The 18,552-nt window shown below is 64.0% G+C and overlaps 2 protein-coding genes across 2 annotated transcripts; both read right to left on the reverse strand.

Moving 5' to 3' along the window:
* Window positions 1–1,947: 1,947 nt before the first annotated feature.
* On the reverse strand, window positions 1,948–4,731 carry LOC102454638 (protein S100-A6-like). Its single transcript, XM_075907478.2, has 3 exons — window positions 4,591–4,731; window positions 3,733–3,891; window positions 1,948–2,562 (listed from the first exon to the last, which is right to left on the reverse strand). The coding sequence occupies exons 2-3, from the start codon at window positions 3,871–3,873 to the stop codon at window positions 2,368–2,370; spliced, it is 336 nt and encodes a 111-aa protein (XP_075763593.2). The 5' UTR covers window positions 3,874–3,891; window positions 4,591–4,731; the 3' UTR covers window positions 1,948–2,367.
* Window positions 4,732–13,966: 9,235 nt separating this feature from the next.
* Window positions 13,967–16,381, reverse strand: LOC142819613 (protein S100-A6-like). Its single transcript, XM_075907842.1, has 3 exons — window positions 16,242–16,381; window positions 15,161–15,319; window positions 13,967–14,181 (listed from the first exon to the last, which is right to left on the reverse strand). The coding sequence occupies exons 2-3, from the start codon at window positions 15,293–15,295 to the stop codon at window positions 14,047–14,049; spliced, it is 270 nt and encodes an 89-aa protein (XP_075763957.1). The 5' UTR covers window positions 15,296–15,319; window positions 16,242–16,381; the 3' UTR covers window positions 13,967–14,046.
* Window positions 16,382–18,552: the final 2,171 nt, after the last annotated feature.

An 18,552-nucleotide genomic window follows, 5' to 3' on the forward strand; every position in this document is an offset into this window, starting at 1 on the left:
CGGTACCGCCCCAGGTCCGGGAGAGGGTCTAAACTGCCAGCAGGCTGGATAGAGCTGGTCCGATGGAACCACACGACGCAGGGTCAGGGGCGGTGCGCGGGTAGCATCAGAGGGTGGCCACCGACAATGGCAGGAGCGATGTGCGTACCTCTGTGTCCGGCCTCGGGGTGGCGGGACCTCTCGGTGCGTCGGGCTGTCGTCAGGGTGTAGCTGTGTGTCGGGGCTGGGTGGAGTCTACTGACGACTGTTGCTGGGAGTCAGCCGACAATAAACCCGGCCAGGCTCCCTCCTGATGCGCGGTCCGAGGGGGCCTCTCGGAGTCGGCCGTGGCGACCCCCAGGACCGAGCGCCTGCAGCTGAATGCTCGTCCTCGCTGATGGCCTGTTGGGACCCCGGCCGGCACGTCCTGCCGCCGGGGACCCGACCGCTGAGCTGCCAAGCAAGCGAGCTCCAACCGCTGTAGGAACTGGGCGCTGACGTGACAGGAAGCTGCGCGCTAGGGAACCCCCTTCTGCACGGGTGACATCCGCCACGGGCCCACCACCGGCTCCGCTCCACAGAGCAACAAGGCACTTTGCTTAATGGGCCCGGCAGTGTGGGGCGGAGCTAGAGTGACCCCCATGCCTGCCCAGGTGGGCCTCGCCCCACGCGCGCACCGCCCCCAGCCAAGGGGTGCAGGGCCCCATATCCCCATTGTCTTTTCTTGCCCTGGGAGTCTAGTTGCATTTCCTCGGGCTGCAGGGCTCCAGCGCGTGGCTCTCCCTGACCCACCCCGCGCTGACAAGGCCCCAGGCGTGGGGCTGAGTCCTGCCGTGGCAGCATGCCGTGGGGCAGGGGCAGCACCAAGGAGCCACAGGACGGGCCCCACAGGCGGCCCAGCTAAACAGCTTCGGTTCGCCGCCTGGGCGCAAGGCTGGGCCCCGCCCCCGGCCACTCCTGGGAGCACCCCCTGGTTCTAGCCTCCCCCAGGAGACTGTGGCCGGGAGCCACCTGAGACGGGAAGAGCCTCCAGGCTGGGTCAGGGTTAGGATCCATCCAGCCCAGGGTCCCCTCTGCCCACAGCAGCCACTGCCTGATGCCCCAGAGGAATCCTCACGGGATCCCTCCCATCACCTGACAGAGGCCAGGGACCATATTCCTGCCCATCCTCACTAACAACCATTGATGGACCAAACCGCCATGAATTTATCCAGCTCTGTTTGAACCCTGTTCATAGTTTTGGACTTCACAACATCCTCTGGCAAGGAGTTCCACAGGTTGACTGGGTGCTGCATGAAGAAAAACGTCCTTTGGTTTGTTTTAAACCTGCTACCTGCTTTCATTTGGTGAGCCCTAAGTTCTTGTGTTATGGGAACAAGTAAATAACTTTTCCTTATTTATTTTCTCCAAATCAGTCATGGTATAGGCCTCGATCATACCACCCACCCCCCCCCCCTAGTCTGCTCTTTTCCAAGCTGAAAAGTCCCAGTCTTGTTAATCTCTCTTCATACAGCAGCCGTTCCGAACCCCCAATCGTTGTTGCAGAGTATGGACAAAGCAACACTCTGCCTGCCTTGACACCTCAGATACAGACACGCCTCCTGGTGAAATCTGGGACAGTCGCCTCTCCCTAGAGATCCTCCCCCACTTCTGACTTTCTGCCCAGGCCTGCTGGCCCTTCCCACACAGTGGATTTCGCCCTGTTCGACCCAGGCCCCCCGGGAGCCCAGCCACTCAGTGAACTACAGTGCCTCTCAGTGTTACCCCCAGAGACCGCAGGGAGCCAATGGGAGGAGAGTGTGAGACTCGAATGGGAGCAGCGATCTCCATACTGCAGTCTTGTGTGGGAACAAGAGCTGGGAGACAGGCTGAGCCAGGTCTGGAGGGTGGGGCGCTGCCCCGCCTAGCAAGGACTGAGCCTTAGAACAGCAGATGTGAGTAGAACAGGGAATGTGCAGTTAGACGAGATGCGATTCATTTCTTTTATTTGGGGTTTTGTGACCTCCTCGGGGCTGAGCCATGTGCTCCCCTTCCCCACACACTGTAACTTTTAGACTGAATCCCAGGGACACCAATGTGCTTTAATCTGCCTTTTCCAATTACGCTGTAACACTTAGCAACCAAGAACGGCGCCTTTGTGTTCTTAATAAACTCCCCTTCTCAAGGCTCTGGTCTGACTCCTGGGAGACTCGGGGAGCATGTGCCTGAGTCGGAGGGGTCTGCTAGCAGGAGGCACCGTTTATTTTCCAGCTCTCTGCTGAGGGAGGGTCAAGGAGCTTGGGGGACCCCGACAGGAAGAAATTCCCAAGTGCACCTGCCTGGCTTCTCCAAGGGGTGCTGGCATTGGGGCGGGTCCAGGGAATCTGAGACTCGGGGGAGTTTAAGCCATTAGTGGCCGGGGCCTGCAGGGCCCCCACCGTCCTCGTCCGGAGTGCCGCATGGGGGAGCAGCCCCCTGAAGCGCCTCATTGTAAGCCATGCAGAGCGCCCCTAGCAAAGAGGAGAACTCCGGGAAGCTGATTATCTCGTCCTTGTTCTTGTCCAGATCCTCCGTGAGCTCCGTGATTTTCTCCTCCGGCAGTTTCTAGAGGCAGAGCAAAGCACAGACACTGCTGGGTACCCTGGGAGGGGAGGCTTGGGGCCCAAGAGGGACATGGGGGCCAGATGTAACGTCTCCCAGGCACCTCCTTTCCCAGCCCACCATGGTTGCTATGGGAGGCGGTTTGGTGGTGGGGCTGCAGCGAGTGGGGCTGGACAGAACGGCTCAGCCTAGACCCTCTGGGGACCTTTCCGGCCGGCGACTCTCCCACGGTGACTGGGGGCCCCTGGAGTTTCTCCACGGGGTCGATTTGTCGTGCAAAGCATGAGGACGTCCCAACACCCCGCGCACATGGGAGCCCCGTGCAGAGCACCCTGCACCCGCCAGGCCACGGCTCCCCAAGTCCGGGGGCAGGTCCCTGCTCCCAGGGGGCCCTGGATCAGCTGGGGATTGTCGGAGCCACCCGCCCACCCCCCTTGTCTGCCGCACGGGTAGCGCAGGAGCCGACTGCGCGGGATCTACAGCCGCACCAGGGCACCCTTACGTGAGACAGGCAGAGCGAGAGGGGGCTTGGGACCCAGGCTGCAGGAACCGGGCTGCTCGGCTCTCCGGCACAAGCAGGAGAGGGGCTGGGGCCAGCCTGGACAGCTTGTGCAGCTCACGCTCACCCTCGCTCACTCTCTTCGGGGCAGGGCTCTTGTTTGTGCAGCGCCCAGCACAACAGGGCCCCATATCTGACCAGGCCCTCCATGCACTAAGACAGGGAACCTCAGGACCACAGGAGGGCCCCAGCTTGCTTGGATCTAGCCCCCCAAGGCTAAAGGGGCCCCCCTCAGAATTGGGGAGCCCATATTAGCACTCCAGCCCCCCACTGCTGGCCTGGAGCACAAGATCTACTAGCCGGGGCCCCCAAGCTCAGGGGCGGGGGGGGGGGGGGGAGAAGAGTCTTTCTGCTGCTTTATGTTTTTTTATCAGTGGGGGGTTTTTTGCTTCTCCCCATGGGTCAGTGGCCCATGACCCAGAAAAGGTCCCCCCACCCCTGCACTAATGTAAGGCAAACAAACCTACCTCCAGCAGAGCCAGCTGCTAGCCCCAGGGGTGGCCAAAGTGGCTGACGCCCTCAGGGGGTGGCTAGATTCTCCCTCAGCCCAACTCAGCTAACTCCTGGGGGGGGGGGGAGACATTCCACCGCCCCCCATCTCCAGCCCCACTCACCGCCCCAATGGTCAGCTCCTTCTGGATCAGCTCCTTCAGCTCGCCCTTGCTCAGCGTCTTCTTGTCCCCTTCCTTTTTCGCATACTTGTAGTAAGTGAGAACCATGCACCAGAGCGCCTGGTCAAGAGGGGTCAGCGCCATGCTCCGGGCTGGGGAGAGCTGGGGCAGCGAGGGGAGACGGGTCAGCGGGGAGGCCAGGGCCCCGAGGAGCCGCCCGGAAAGGGAACGGCAGGAGCTGGACGAGCAAAGCCGCCCCCAGACCCGCCTGGGGAAGGGACCGGCCCGGACACACGGGAAGCGCCCAAGGAGCGGGGCCAGTGGGTGGCTCCCCCAGCTCCCTGGGGTGCAGGCTTCCCCTGAGCTCTGTGCCAGCCCCCCACGAGCGCCCCATGGCACGTGGGCATCCGCCGGCCCCTCCCCATGGCACCCCAGGGTGCAGGGGGCGTAGCCCTGGCCCCCAGCAGAGGGAGGGAGAGGAGCTGAGGCGACCGGAGGGCGCTGGGGGCCTGGGGCAGCGGGAGGGGATGTTGGCAGAGTCTGTAACCAGCACACGGGGGGGGGAGGGCGTGTCTGTGGCCACCTCCCCACAAGCCCCGCATCTGGCGGAACCGCCTGCAGCCCCCCGGCCCCGCCCACAGAGCCCCGGCCCCACGGAGCTGCCCCCCCACCCCACTCTGAGGCGCTTGCGCCTTGGCAGACGGGCCGGGGCTGCGCGGAGCGCGCAACTTGTGCGCAGGGACCGGGCAAGCCGCGGGGGCGCCCAGCCCGGACTTGCGGGCGCCCCGAGCTCCAGGGGACGGACTCGGCCCGCCCCGCGGCGCTGCAGCGCCCTTGGGGGCCGGGCTCATCCGGACTCACCCGCCGCACGCGAACCAGCTGCAGGTGCGAAGGAGGCGCGGGGCTGCGGTGACAGCGCCGTCCGCGGGCTGCCCTTATATAGCGGCCCGGAGCCCCGCCCTGCAACCCCGTAGCCCCGCCCACTTCTGCCACTGCCGCTGTGGCTGGCCCCCGCCCTGTTCCCAGCCGGCAGGGCCAAGGGTGGGGATCAAACGCGCCATGGGCAAGGCGGGCAGGTGCCCAGGGAGGCAGAGAAGCACCTGGGCGCTGCCCTGAGTCCCAGAGCGGGGCCCGCACTGCCTGGGACGGACAGGCCTTGGGGGCAGGGAGCACCGCACAGGAAAGGAAAATGACCCAAAGATCCACTGTCCCATAGCGACTCAGGAGAGCGAGTCCCTGCCCTCGGGGGGGGATGCAGCGGGAGGGGCCGTTACGGGCCGTCCCCCGGATCCTGACAGCGACCGACACCCTAGGGGAGAATAGAGAGAGACTGAAATCCTTTGGGACCCCTCAGCAATAACGGGGGTCCAGCTACCCCCACCTGGGCCGGGCACTCACCTCAGAGCAGAGTGCAGAGAGAAAACACTAGACCTGGCAGGGAGCATGGAGTCCAGTCCCTGCCCTCACGGCAGGACCAAGCAAGAGGTTCCCAAACTTTTCGGCATCACGCCCCCTTTTGATTCCTGAATCCCCCACCCCCACCCTCCGCCCAAAATAGCACCAAAACTTGAGCAAAAAAAAAAGGAACTGACGGGGCAGCAAAACCTGATGGGGGGGCTGGATCACCTCACGCCCCCCCTGGAATTTCTTCATGCCCCCAGGGGGGCACGCCCCTCAATTTGGGAACCCATCTAGATCATCCCTGACAGGCATCTGTCCAACCTGCTCTTAACTATTTCTGGTGTTGGAGATTCCACACAGAACATGGCCAAGGGGGAGCCAGTGGATGGAGGTTACTTAGATTTCCAGAAAACCTTTGATAAAGTCCCTCACCAAAGGCTCTTAAGCAAAGTTAGTTGTCCTGGGATGAGAGGGAAGGTCCTTTCATGGACTGAGAACGGGTTAAAAGACGGGAAACAAAGGGTAGGAATAAATGGTCAGTTTTCAAACTGGAGAGAGGTAATTAATGGGGTCCCCCCAGGGTCTGTCCTGAGACCAGTCGTATTCAACCTTTTCCTAAATGACCTAGAGAAAGGGGGAAACAGGGAGGTGGCAACATTTGCAGATGATCCCAAACTGCTCCAGACAGTTAAGAGCAAAGCAGACTGCGAAGAGCTTCAAAGAATCGCACCAAACTAAGTGATTGGGCAACAACATGGCAGATGAATTTGAATGTTGATAAATATTGGGAGACGTGATCCCAACAATACATATAAAATGACGGGACTAAATTAGCTGTAAGAGAGAGATCTTGGAGTCATCGTGGAGAGTTCTCTGGAAACATCCTGCAGTGAGCGGCGGCCGTCAAAAAAGCAAACAATGTTCAGAATTACTAAAAAAGGGCTAGAGAATAAGACAGACACGATCTTATTGCCTCTCTATGCATCCAAGGCACGGCCACATCTTGAGTACAGGGTACAGGTGTGGTTGCCTCATCTCCAAAAAGATATGTTGGCACTGGAAAAAGTTCAGGAAAAGGCAACAAAAATGCTTAGGGGTTTGGAGCGGCTGCCATTAGAGAAGAGATTCATAAAACTGGGACTTTTCTGCTTGGAAAAGAGGAGACTGAGGGAGGATATGATAAGTCTATAAAATCACGACTGGATAATTATTTACTTGCTCCCATAATGTAAGAACTAGGCGTAACCAAATGAAATTAATAGGTTGCAGACTTCAAAGAAACAAAAGGAGGCATTTCATCACACAGCGCACAGCCAACCTGTGGAACTCCTCGCCAGAAGAGGTTGTGAAGGCCAAGACTTTAGCAAGGTTCAAAAAAGAGCTAGCTAGATTCATGGAGATTCTGTCCATCCATGGCTATTAGCCAGGGTGGGTAGGTCTGCCAGAGGCTGGGGATGGGCAGCAGGGGAGGGGTCACTGGATGGTTCCCGGTTCTTTTCACTCCCTCCGTGGCACCTGGCAGTGGCTGCTGTGGGCAGACAGGACCCTGGGTGGGATGGACCCTTGGTCTGACGCAGTCTGGCCGTTCTTCTGACCAGTGTCCTACAGGTCAGACTAAGTTCTCTGACAGTCTCCCCTTGCCCACTACTCCCCTTAATCCCCTGCAGCCTGGCCCCCCCTTTCCCGCAGCCCAGCCTGTCTGCCCCAATTCCCATGGCACGAGCGCCGCGGCACAGGAGGAAACAAGTCGCTGTGTACCAGTGAGGAACACAAAACCGCCGGACCCGCCCCTGCGGGCACCTGCAGCCCCACCCGCCCCGTCATGGGGTGTGATTGCTCATCAGGCCCTGGCGAGCTAAAAGCCGAAGCCCCATTTCCATGAGAACAGGGCAGGGCCCGTTCCCAGTCACCGGACCGAACCAGCATTCGCGCTGGTTTCGGAACATGCCCGGTTCCCCGCTTTGCCACGGTCTGTCTCCCGCCCTCTGGGAGAAATGGAACCCGGCCCCGCACACGGGCCCCACTCCGGTCTGCGAAGCCAGGCCCGGCATGTGACCGGCCCGGCCCCCGAGTCACCGCCACCCGCGGAAGGGAGGCGGAGCCATGCTCCCGCCACTCTGCTCCAAACGCGGACCGTGCCCCCTCTGCCTGCCAGGCGCGGGGGGAAGCAAGTGGCCTTGCCCCGAAGCCGTGGGACGGGCCCTGGCAGAGCCAGGCGGTGGCCTCGAGGGACGGGCCCGGGATGGCCGTTCCTGGGCTCCTCGGAGCAGAGGCCGACGCGAGGAAAGGTGCCCCGGCATGGGGAGCAGCGGGCGCTTGTATTGGTCTGATCGCGGCAGGGGCGGATGCTGATGCTCGCCTGGGCCCGCCGGCCTCGTCACAGAGTGTGGGTCGGACGAGAGCTACCGCGGGAAAGTGCCTGCTGAGATTCCCACAGTTCCAGCTTTACAGGCCCCTAAAACGCCATCACAGACTCCTAGAACCACAGGCCGGGCAGAGGCCTCAGGAGTCATCGAGTCCAGCCCCCTGCCCAAGGCAGGACCAACCCAACTCAATCATCCCGGCCAGGGCTTTGTCAAGCCAGAACGTAAATACCTCTAGGGATGGAGAGTCCCCCCCCTCCCTAGGGAACCCAGCCCAGGGCTTCCCCACCCGCCTAGGGAAATAGTTTTTCCAAAAGTCCAACCTAGACCCCCCCACTGCAACTTCAGCCCCATTGCTCCTGTTCTGCCACCTGCCCCCACTGAGAACAGCCTCTCTCCAGCCTCTGGAACCCCCCTTCAGGGAGTTGCAGGCTGCTCTCAAATCCCCCCTCACTCTTCTCCTCTGCAGACTGAACAGACCCAAATCTCTCAGCCTCTCCTCGTAGGTCATGTGCTCCAGCCCCCCAATCATTCGGTTGCCTCCGCTGGACCCTCTCCAATGCGGCCACATCCTTTGTGTAATGGGGGGCCCAGAACTGGATGCAACACTCCAGATGTGGCCTCACTATTGCTGAATAAAGGGGAATAATCTCTGCTCTAGATCTGCTGGCAACGCTCCCCCACATGCCGTCAGCCTTCTTGGCTGCCAGGGCGCCGGCTGACTGCTAGGCGAGCGTGCTCTGAGTAAATGCCCTTCAGCCAAGCGTGCGCATTCCCAAGCGGCCTGGCTCTTTCTCTGCTGAAAGTCTGATGCCAGGGCAGGCTGGGGAGGCCAGGACGCTGCCAGGGTTGGCAATGAGCTCCGGACTGTCGTGCAGGTGAGACCCACCCGTGGCAGTTAGCCAGGCTGGCAGGGCGGGGGAGCCTCCCGCTGTCTGCCAGGGCTGGAATGGGCGATGGGGGAGGGATCCCTGTTTGGTTCCCTCCCTCTGGGGCCCCTGGCAGTGGCCACGGTGGGCAGCCAGGGCCCTGGGCCGGAGGGGCCTTGCTCCGACCCGGGCTGGCTGCTCTGCTGTGCTGTGCTCGCCCGATGGAGATGTTGTTTGTGTGGGCGCGAGTGGGTGTAAATTGTCGTTCACAGACATGGAGCAACAACACTGGAACCCGCCTGGATGTTCTCCCCGCACTGCAACCGAGGCGATGCCCAGCCGGCGGAACCGACGGAACCGGTACAATTAGCGCCACGTGATCCAGGCCTTCAGCGGCCAGGATCCCAGCAAGGTGTGGTGTCCCTCCGAGACGGGCAGCGGGAGGCCGGCGGGTTGTCTCCAAGCCCGGCCGTTCTTACGCTCCGCGCTCCCGAGCTCGGGGGGACTGGTCGCCTTCCCGGCCTGAGTACTTGTGGAAGGTGCAGACCAAGGTGGCCAAGGCCTGTTCCACGGGGGTGTCTATGGCGCACGGCCACATCTGTCTGGAAGAGAACAGGGCCCGGAAGGGGCTGCTCCCCGGGCCCGGCCAGAGACTAGAGACCCGAGGCTCATGGGACAGCAAAGGTGAGACCTGGCTGGGAGCCAAGGGTCCTCTGACTTTTCTACCATGTGTGGAATAAATATTGTTCTGTGCACCAAGGCATGAGTAGATGTGCACCACCCATAGAAACACAGGCTGCCAGCTGTGGGCTCTGCTATCACATGGATGCCATTGGAATCTCTTTTGGGGGCTGCCCAAGCGCCCGGCTTCCCGGGAAGACTGGAAGGAGCTGCGCAAGGCAGACGGGCAGTGCCCGGACAGCTGGGTGCTGGGTCAGAGGGGGAGGGCGGATACCTGCCCAGGCATTCAGAGCTCGGCTTCCGCTCAGCACCTTCCGCTTTCCACATGCTGGCCAGCCCCGCGCTGGTGTTCTGCTGGGCAGGACAGTTTGGGTGGCCATATCCCCCAGCTCAATACAGGCACCTGGGAAATGACTCATATTCAAGCAAGTTCAACACCAAGCAAACAGAACGCCAGGGCACACGGAGCATGCAGGGCGGGTGTAGCCAGGGTGCAGAAAGGGGAGTGGCCAGGGGCCATGTGTGGGCAGAGGCACAGCCCACGGGGCCGGCATGGGGTAGCCAGGGACCGTGCGCAGGAAGGGGTACCCTGGGGCAGGCAGGGGAAGCCAGGGGCCGTGCGCAGGAAGGGGTACCCTGGGGCAGGCAGGGGGAGCCAGGGGCTGTGTGGGGGCAGGAGTACCCTGGGACAGGCAGGGGGAGCCAGGGGCCGTGTGGGGGCAGGGGTACCCTGGGACAGGCAGGGGGAGCCAGGGGCCGTGTGGGGGCAGGGGTACCCTGGGGCAGGCAGGGGGAGCCAGGGGCCGTGTGGGGGCAGGGGTACCCTGGGGCAGGCAGGGGGAGCCAGGGGCTGTGTGGGGGCAGGGGTACCCTGGGACAGGCAGGGGGAGCCAGGGGCTGTGCCAGGGGCTGATGCAGCCTGGGGAGCCCCAGGGATCCCGGTCGATCCCTTGGCTCCAGCTTTCAGCCCCGCGGGGGTGCCAGTCTCAGCCCTTCTGCCCCCAGCTCCTGCTCATGGGGGGGGGCTTGAGCGGAGGGCGGGGCGGGGCGGGGGCGCCAGGCTGCAGCTGGAGGGGGGAGGAGGAGGCAAGCCCGGGGGGCGCTGGGGGGCGCTGGGGTTCAGGCACCAAAGGCTCGGGCGTCCCCACCGAGACACCTGCATGGGGTGACACCCCTCTGAGAGCAGAGGGGCTGGGGGCTCTCCCGGGGACAGCGCTGCCCCTGCCCGAGAGCCCCTCGGGGCGCAGCCCTCCGCTCCCGGCCCGAGCCCCGGCACTGTGGCTTGGGGGGAGGGTCACGGATCGGGGGGGGGGGGCTCTGCGGATCAGGGCTGCTCCTGGGGTCATTGTGGGAGGGGCTGCCGGGGACTGGCGCTGAACCGGCTGGCAGAACCCCCCCCCCCGCTTTGGGGTGCACGTGGGGAGGGGCGACCCCCGCCCCCTCTGTCACACACAGCCCCCCCCGTGAGAGACTCCGTGTCCTGCTCCCCCGCCTGAGCGCCCCCTGCTGCCCACCTGCCGCACTCACCTGCCAGCCCCTCACAGGCGGCGCTGGCCCAGCCTGGCCAGCAGGGGGCGCCGCGCCCGCAATACGGGACCAGTGGCCGGTTCTATAACCCCTGGGGAGCGCTGCAGTGGGGGGTGGAAAGCCCCCCCCCGAGAAACACACCCCTCCCCCCCCCCCAGCATGGCCCAGCACCTCGGGTCTGTGTCCCTCTCTGCTTCCACCCCCCTGGGGGGCGAGTCCCCTTGTCCCCATTTCACAGCCCTGGAGCTGGGCGGCTGGCGCTGGGGTCGAACTAGGGACGTGGCAGAGTCACTGCTCAACCGGCAAGCAAACGCTCACAGGTTAATGCCATGGGCTAGGCTCCCCGCCCCCCAGTAGGTTTTTTAGCAGGCTGGCAGCTGCTCAGCTCAGGCCCGGCTAGCACCGTCCAGGCCCTTCCCCACTGCAGCTCTGCACTTAGGGGGTATTAGGAGCCAGGTGGGCAGGCTCAGATCCGGTTGGAGCCCAGTCCGAGAGCTCAGACCCTCCCTCCCCACAGACAGGGGCTGCCCAGGCGCTATAGAATTGTCCTCTCTGCCGACAGTGGCCAATGCCAGGTGCCCTGGAAGGAGGGAGAACAACAGGCAATACGCACGTGATCCCTCCCGTCACACATTTGCAGACAAACAGAGGGGGGCACCGTTCCTACCCATCCAAGCTAATAACCATTGATGGGCCCAACCTCCATGAATCTATCTAGCTCTTTTTTAAAGTCCTAGTCTTCAGCACATCCTCTGGCAGGGAGTTCCACAGGTTGCCTGTGCGCTGAGTGAAGAAAAACTTCCTTTTGTTTTTGTTTGTTTGTTTGGGGTTTGTTTGTTGTAAACCTGCTGCCTATTCATTTCATTCGGTGACCCCTAATTCTTGTGTTATGGGAACCAGTCAATAATCTTCCCTTATTCACTTTTTCCACACCCGTCATGATTTTCAAGCTCTCTCTCCTGTCCCCCTTCGTCTCCCCTTTTCCAAGCTGAGAAGTCCCCGTCCCATTCAACTCTCCTCACATGGCACCGTTCAAACGCCTCGTCACTGGTGTTCCCGTCTCTGAACTTTCTCCAAGTCCGGGAGATCAGGTTTTGAGAACTTTTAAGATCCCCTTGGTGCTAGATCTTAACTCCTTTGAGCACTGGAACCCGCGTGACTCGCCCCGGGTGACACAGGCCGTCTGGGGCAGGGCCTGGCCAGGCACAGCCCCAGTGAGCCTCTGCCCCCAATGGTACCCCCGGCTTTCTTGGGCCGCGTTCGGATGCCCCGGGCCGGGACACAGCTCTGCACTGAGGACGTTTGACGTGTCACAGGGATGCTCTTCACGTGTCTCCCGCTGCACCCGTGTCACATGCCCATCATTCCCTTGTTGACTTTAACACGCTCCGTGACAGCAACCCACAATTCCCTACAGCTCTTGTCCTGTTCCCCCTCCCAGCACAGCTCCTCCTGCTCTTGTGGGAGCAGCACCCCACGGCGTCCCACTGCCCATCACCTCTACCCCTAGGCCCTGTGGCTAAGCCGGGGCTCTGCTTATAACCCGTCTGCTTCCCGCTCCCCCCTCGGGCAGGTGGCTCCGACCCAGGCGGGCCCAGTGCTGAAGGAGGCCGGGGAGGCCCAAGGCTGCCATGTGCCACCTGCAGGTTTGCTCTTGCCAGAACCTGGAGGGCCCTGCTCAGACCGGGGCTGGGGAAGGGGCTGGAGCGGCTGCCAGCGACTGAGCCGCAAACAAGCACAAAGACGCCTCCTCGGTGCAGGGCCAGTCCCCAGCCTCCCCGGGCAGCACCAGCTGCTCCCCCCAATGCACAGCGGAGCCAGCTCCCAGTAACGGAGTCACCCTGGGGCAGGGGGAGGTGGGTGCTGGCCGTGTGCTGGTGCTGGGAGGGGCAGGGAAACGCCCCTCCCCCCCTCCCGGTGGGTCTGTTCCCTGGGACTGGGGCTGACTCTTTGCTGGACTGTCCCCCTCTCGGACCAGCCCCCCGGCCCGGCAGGCAGAGATCCGGGCGGCGCTGCGCTCCCACCAGCGCGGTTCTGACAGACCCGGTCTCCCCAGCCTGGCTGCCCACTGGGCAGAGACGGCCCCCACCTCCGTGCGCTGCTCCCCGCTCAGAGCCACGGGGCAGGCGGCCCAGGGCCTGGAGAGAGAGGCCCAGGCCATGCTGGTGCTAGGGGTGAGCCAACCCTCCTCCGGCCCGGGCCTCTCCTGCGGTGCCGCTCCCAGGGACGGGCCGATCCGGTTCCGCGGGAACTATCGGCTGCTCAGCACCGTCCCCGTGTCCGACCCCCCCCCCCCCCCCGCCCAGGCGAGCCACTGGACACACTGGGGGAGCTCGCTGACCCCCCCCCCCCAAAGGGCTACTGGCAGGTGCCACTGGCCCCGAGGCCAGGCTGAAATGGACATTTCTCAGCAGGTGGGGTCTGAGTTCCTGCTCCTGCCTCTCGGCCTCCAGGGGGCGCCAGTGGCTGCAGGTGGGGCGCTTTGCCCAGGCTCACCTGGAGGGTATTTGTGGCCCAGGCCAGCCGAGTGCCGGGTGGAGCAGGGGCCCGGGCTGACCCCGAAGGCTGGAAGTGCAGGGTGGGGATGTGACTCCCCTCCCCCCCAAAATACTGCCTGAGGCAGGTGACACCTTTCCCCTGGAACCAGAACACAGGCCTGGGGGGCAGGGCTCTGAGGGCTGCTGGGGGTGGGTGAGACTCCAGCTTAGGGGGCAGGGCTCAGTGGCCACACCCCTCCCCCAACACACACCAGGGCAGGGCCGAGTGGAGCCAGTGCCCGGGTGGGGCAGGCAATGCCACCGCACCCCCCACCTTACGTGCCCCCAGCCCTGCAGCAGGGGCCACGGCCCAGCCGGGCTCAGGGAAACAGCGGGGGCAGCCCAGGAATCCCCCTGGGGACTCCGCCACCAACTTTCCCCCTAGGAGCAGGGAAACGCGGGAGAGCAGCTTCCCCTGGAGCCGGCTGGGAGGGCGCGAGTCCCCAGGGAGCCAGGGTCCCCGGAACGGAGCCAGCGCGGCTCCAGAGCCATTCAGAGCCACCAAGGAGGGACCCAGCAGCCTTTCCTGGGCCCCCCACTGCCATGGCACCACCGTGTCCCTACTCAGGAGCCGGTGTGGGGCTGCCCCAGCTGGAGAGCAGGCCAGGTGGGCGATGGCAAAGCAGCCGCCTGGGGAGAGCTATGTGCAGGGCTCTGTGCCAGGCCGGTGCCAACGCCCCAGAACCTCTAGCGCCGGCTGCGGGGAGTGACAGCCGCTACTGGAGGCGGAGCATGGCCGGAGCGCTCAGGCTCATGGGGGGGATTCGGGGGACATTGATTGTTTGGCCCAGCTCACAACACCCCTGCAGCCCGGCACAGTTCACGGCGCTTTGCCAAGCACCGAGCCAGGCGCAGCAGCAACGATACAAAGGTTTATTGGCTACAGGGCGACCCGTGGGCACGTCCCCGCTGGGCCGGCAGCATCCTCCCCGCCACTTCTTAATGTGCCAAATCCTCGTGGTAAATCGTGGCCAGTACTGCCAGGAACGTGACGTACTCCTGGAAATCGACTTCCTGGTCCTTGTTATGGTCCAGATCCGCCATGAGCTTCTGGATTTCCGCCTCCTTCAGCTTCTAGAGGCAGAGCCAAGCAGACACCGCTCAGCACCGGCAGGGGACGCTCTGGGACCCAGGGGTTAAACCTGGCACCTGACTGGTGGGGCCGTAGCGTGGGGGGCTGGGCCTGTGCCCTAGAACAGCCCGGCCTAGACCGGGCGCTGGGAACCTCTTTGGGTCAGGAGCCGCTGAGCCGGGGGGGCCACACTCAAGTGAGAAACATTAAGACCCCTCGCTGAGGTGCCCCCGACTGACAGATGCTCCCCACGTTCCCCTCTCCTGAGCCTCAGGGGCTGGCTCCAGGCAAGCCGGGGGCAGCATGTGGGCCCAGGCCGCAGGTTCCCCACCCCCATCCCAGACCCTCTGGGGGCCTTTCCAGCCTGCGACTCACAGTGACTGGTCCCTGGCGTTTCTGCTCTGGGTTGTTGAGCAAAGCGGAGCCCAGAGCACAGGGGAGCCCGGAGCAGAGCGCCAAGCCCGTAGCACCCCGAGTCTGGGGGCAGGTTCCTGCTCCCACGGGGCCCTCAGCCAGCTGGGGATTGCTCCAGCCACCTGCCCACCCTCCAGATCCACCCCCAGGCCAGGGCCCCCTTGGGAGAGATTCTGCCAGAGCGAGGCAGACGGGGCAGCGAGAAGGGGCTGGGGCCCAGGCTGCAGGGACCAGGCTGCCCAGCTCTCCAGCGTTGGGCGGGAGTGGGGCTGGGAACGCAGGTTCTGGGCCCGGCTCGGACACCTCACACGCCGGCCCCTCCCCGCCCGCACTCCCAGGGCAGGGCTCCCTGTCCACGCAGCACCCACCCCAGCCTGGCCCTCCCTGGCTCGGGCAAAGGAACCGGCCTGCCCAGAACCAGCTGCCAGCCCCGGGGAGCAGCCAGGCCCTTTGCTAGGAGTCCCTCCCCCCAACCCAATGGTCACCCCTCTGCCCCCAGCCCCCTCCCCCCCCCCATGGCCAGCTCCTCCCTCAGGGACTCCCCCCGCCATCTCCAGCCCCACTCACCGGCCCAAGGCACAGCTCCTTCTGGATCAGCTCCTTCAGCTCGCCCTTGCTCAGCGTGTTCTTGTTCCCTTCCTTCCCCGAGTACTTGTGGAAGACAGAAATCAGGCCCCCGATGCTCTGGTCCAGAGATGCCATGGCCGCGGGTGCGGCTGGGGAGATCTGGGGCAGCGAGGGGAGACCGGTCAGCGGGGAGGCCAGGGCCCCGAGCCGCGGGGAGCTGGACGAGCAAAGCTGCCCCCAGACCCGCCTGGGCCTATTTGAAATCATGGGAAGGTGGGCGGGCAAAGCCCCAGGAGCGGGCCGGTTGGGGGCTCCGAGCTCGCTGAGGTGCAGGGTTCCCTCGGCACCGAGCCAGCGCCCCGCGGCACCTGGGGCTTCCGCCTGCCCCTCCCCATGGCCCCCCGAGGCCCCGGCGACGTAGCCCTGGAGCCCCCAGCAGCGCGAGGGAGAGGGGCTGAGCCCGTCCGGGGGGCGCTGGGGGCCTGGGGCAGGGACTGCCGGGAAGGGGCTGTCTCGGGTCACACGGCCGAGGCACTGGGGCGTCGGGGGAGGCGTCTGGCCAGGTTCTCCCCAAACCGCCCGCTGCCCTCTTCACCCCGCCCCCAGCCTCTTCGGGCGCTCGGTTTTGCGCCAGGTGTGGGGCGGGCGGGGCCCAGCGTCCCCCCCCCCCCGCCTCCTTTCCACAAGGGGCCGCCCGGTCTGCCGAGAAACCCGAGCCTGCGGCAGTGACGCGGCTGCAAGTGACCCAGCAGATCCCGCGCAGCGCCCCAGGCTGGAAGGGCGCAGATCCCGCGCAGATTCCGGAATCGGGTCTAGAGGGGCGCCGCCGAGCTGGAGCCCGGCCGGGGCTACGCGGGGCGCGCAGTGTGTGCGCAGGGACCGGGCAAGCTGCGGGCACAGAGGCGGGCGCCCAGCCCGGGGCGAGGGGGAGCTCCGGGACCTGCGGCGCCCCGACCTCCAGGGGATGGACTCGGAGCTGGAGCCAGAGCCGGAGCAGCAGCGCCCTTGGGGCCAGACGGGCTCCGCTGCGCGGTGCGGGGGCTCATCCCGCGCCCCCGGGCAGAGAGCGGACCGGACTCACCAGACAACGAAGGGCGCTGCAGGTATGAAGAAGGCGCGGAGCTGCGGTGACGGGTCTGCCCGCGGGCTGCCCCTTATATAGCGGCCCGGAGCCTGCCCCCTGCCCGGGTCAGGGGGCTGGGTGTCGCGTGGGGAGGCCCCGCCCCATCTACCGATAGCTCCGCCCACTCCTGCCACAGCCCCAAATGTGCCCAGCGCAGCCTGCCCCTTGCTGCAGTGTCCTGCCCCCTCCCCCAGCCGAGCAGGGCCGGGGGGGGGCGGGCAGGTGCCGGGACCCCCTGGCCCAGAGCTTGGCCCAGCCAGCAGGGAGCCTGGAAGGTGGGCGAGGCCCAGGCTGCGAGGGCCGTGCGCCAGGGGCTGCCCCGAGAGCCCCGCCTCGCCCAGGGGCAGCCGGCGTGGGGGGCTGGCTGGGCCGGGGAGGCGCAGAGCAAAGCGGCCCCGTGGCCCCGCGCGCTCCAGCCTGGGCGGCCGTGGCAGGCGGGGAACCGAGCGCCGCGGCCTGGGCAGAGCTGTGGATGGGACCCCGCCCGCAGCGCCAGCTCCCCGCGCCCCTGGAAGAGGTGGCCGCAGGCCGTGCACAGGGCGGAGAGGGACACGGAGCGCTCCTGGGAGTCGAGTTCCTGGGCGCTGTTCTTGGCCCGGCTGCTCGATGCCGCCTTCCAGCCGCTGCAGGGAAGGGGGAGAGAAGCCAGGGGGATGGGCGCAGCGGGCTGGCATGGGCCCGGCCTGGGGCTGTTTCTCCTGCTTTCCAGCAAGCTGGCGCAGGAGCACGGCGGGTGCTGCGGGGCCAGGGGCGGGGACACGTCACGGCTGGCAGCACACGACCCACCTGACCCACAGGCTGGGGGGCAGCTCTGAAAATGCCCATCCCCCCCAAACTCCCCATCCTTTCTTTGCACTTTGTGAGTGAAAACCCAGCAGCTCAGCAGGGGGATCCGGGGGGGGGGGCACGAGGGGGCACCAAAGGTCAGATTGCTCCCAGCTACTGCCCCCCAGCAGCACATCTCAGAAGCTCTCCCCTCCCCCAGCCTCAGCTTGTTCACAGGCCCCTCTGGCTCAGGGGGAGCTTGTCGCCTTCCAGGACTTGTGGAAGGTGCAGCCCAAGGTGGCCAAGGCCTTTTCCAGGGGGGTGTCCACCCACGGCCACATCTGTCTGGAAGAGAGAACAGGGCCCGGAAGGAGATTGGAGCCGGGATGGGACAGCCAAGGTGAGAACGGCTCAGACAACCCCCGTGCACCTGGATGGGAGCCAAGGGTCGCTCTGACTTTTCCACCACGTGTGGAATAAATTTTGTTCTGTGCACCACGGCGTGAGCAGATGCCAACCACCCAGAGACTCGCAGGCTGCCGACTCTGCTATTCAGCTGGGCAACAATCGAATCTCTTTTGGGGGCTGCCCGAGTGCCCGGCTCCCAGGGAAGACTGGTAGGAGCTGCACAAGGCAGATGGGGAGTGCTCAGTGTGACGGACCCCTCCCCCCCATGCTTTTTGAAATGGACTTATGGACATGAATTGACTTAACTCAAAGGTACTTTGAGCAAATGATTTTGTGTAACCCACGGATCTTCATGTCATGATCCGCAGGTTCTGTTGATCTTACTCTGTGGTATGTATCATTTGTGTGTGTAGAAATAGACTCAGGGAGTGGGGAATACTTGGCGAGTTTCCAGTGTGTGTATGGGAGACATGGAGGGTGTTACCTGCAACTTCTAGATGAGCCACCGTTAAACAATCTTTTGTCCTTAAGTCTGAGCAGGGGTTGGTAGGGAGGGGCCTCAACTCCTTAACAAAAAGAACAGGAAAGGAGAGGCCTAGGTCTTTGGGCTGGGCTGCACCTGGAGGAAGGAGCAGAAGATCCCAGGGTTGGTTTGGAGGGGCAGCTGGAAAAGAGGGTTCAGGGTGAGTTTGTACCCAGGTTTCAGTGGAGAATTAGCCAAGTGTTGGTGCTTCTTTGATTTATAACCGACTTTGCTCTGCCTGTTCTCACTTATTACTAGTTAAATCCTGCTGCTCCCACTTAATGCGTCATTCTTCTTTTCTGTCACACCCCAGGCTGTGTCTACACTGGCACGACCGTGCGCGAATACTCTTTAACGCAAGAGTTCTTGCATGCAAGTATTTGTGCAAGAGAGCGTCTACACTGGCATGTGCCTTTGCACAAGAGATGTGCTTTTGCACAAGAGCATCCGTGCCAGTGTGGACGCTCTCTTGTGCAAGAAAGCTCTGAAGGCCATTTTAGCCATCAGGCTTTCTTGCGCAAGAAATTCATGTTGCCTGTCTACACTGGCCTCTTGCACAAGAACGCCGCGCCA

The sequence above is a fragment of the Pelodiscus sinensis genome, chromosome 22, assembly GCF_052426305.1.
Source record: "Pelodiscus sinensis isolate ZL-2025 chromosome 22, ASM5242630v1, whole genome shotgun sequence".
NCBI lineage: Eukaryota > Metazoa > Chordata > Testudines > Trionychidae > Pelodiscus > Pelodiscus sinensis.

Excerpts from the sequence above, each read along its gene's own strand:
- LOC102454638 (XM_075907478.2), bottom strand. The coding sequence starts at position 3,873 with ATGGCGCTGACCCCTCTTGACCAGGCGCTCTGGTGCATGGTTCTCACT. Across the intron at positions 2,563-3,732 it reads AGGAGCTGACCATTGGGGCG|AAACTGCCGGAGGAGAAAAT; the intron begins GTGAGTGGGGCT and ends CTCTGCCTCTAG.
- LOC142819613 (XM_075907842.1), bottom strand. The coding sequence starts at position 15,295 with ATGGCATCTCTGGACCAGAGCATCGGGGGCCTGATTTCTGTCTTCCAC. Across the intron at positions 14,182-15,160 it reads AGGAGCTGTGCCTTGGGCCG|AAGCTGAAGGAGGCGGAAAT; the intron begins GTGAGTGGGGCT and ends CTCTGCCTCTAG.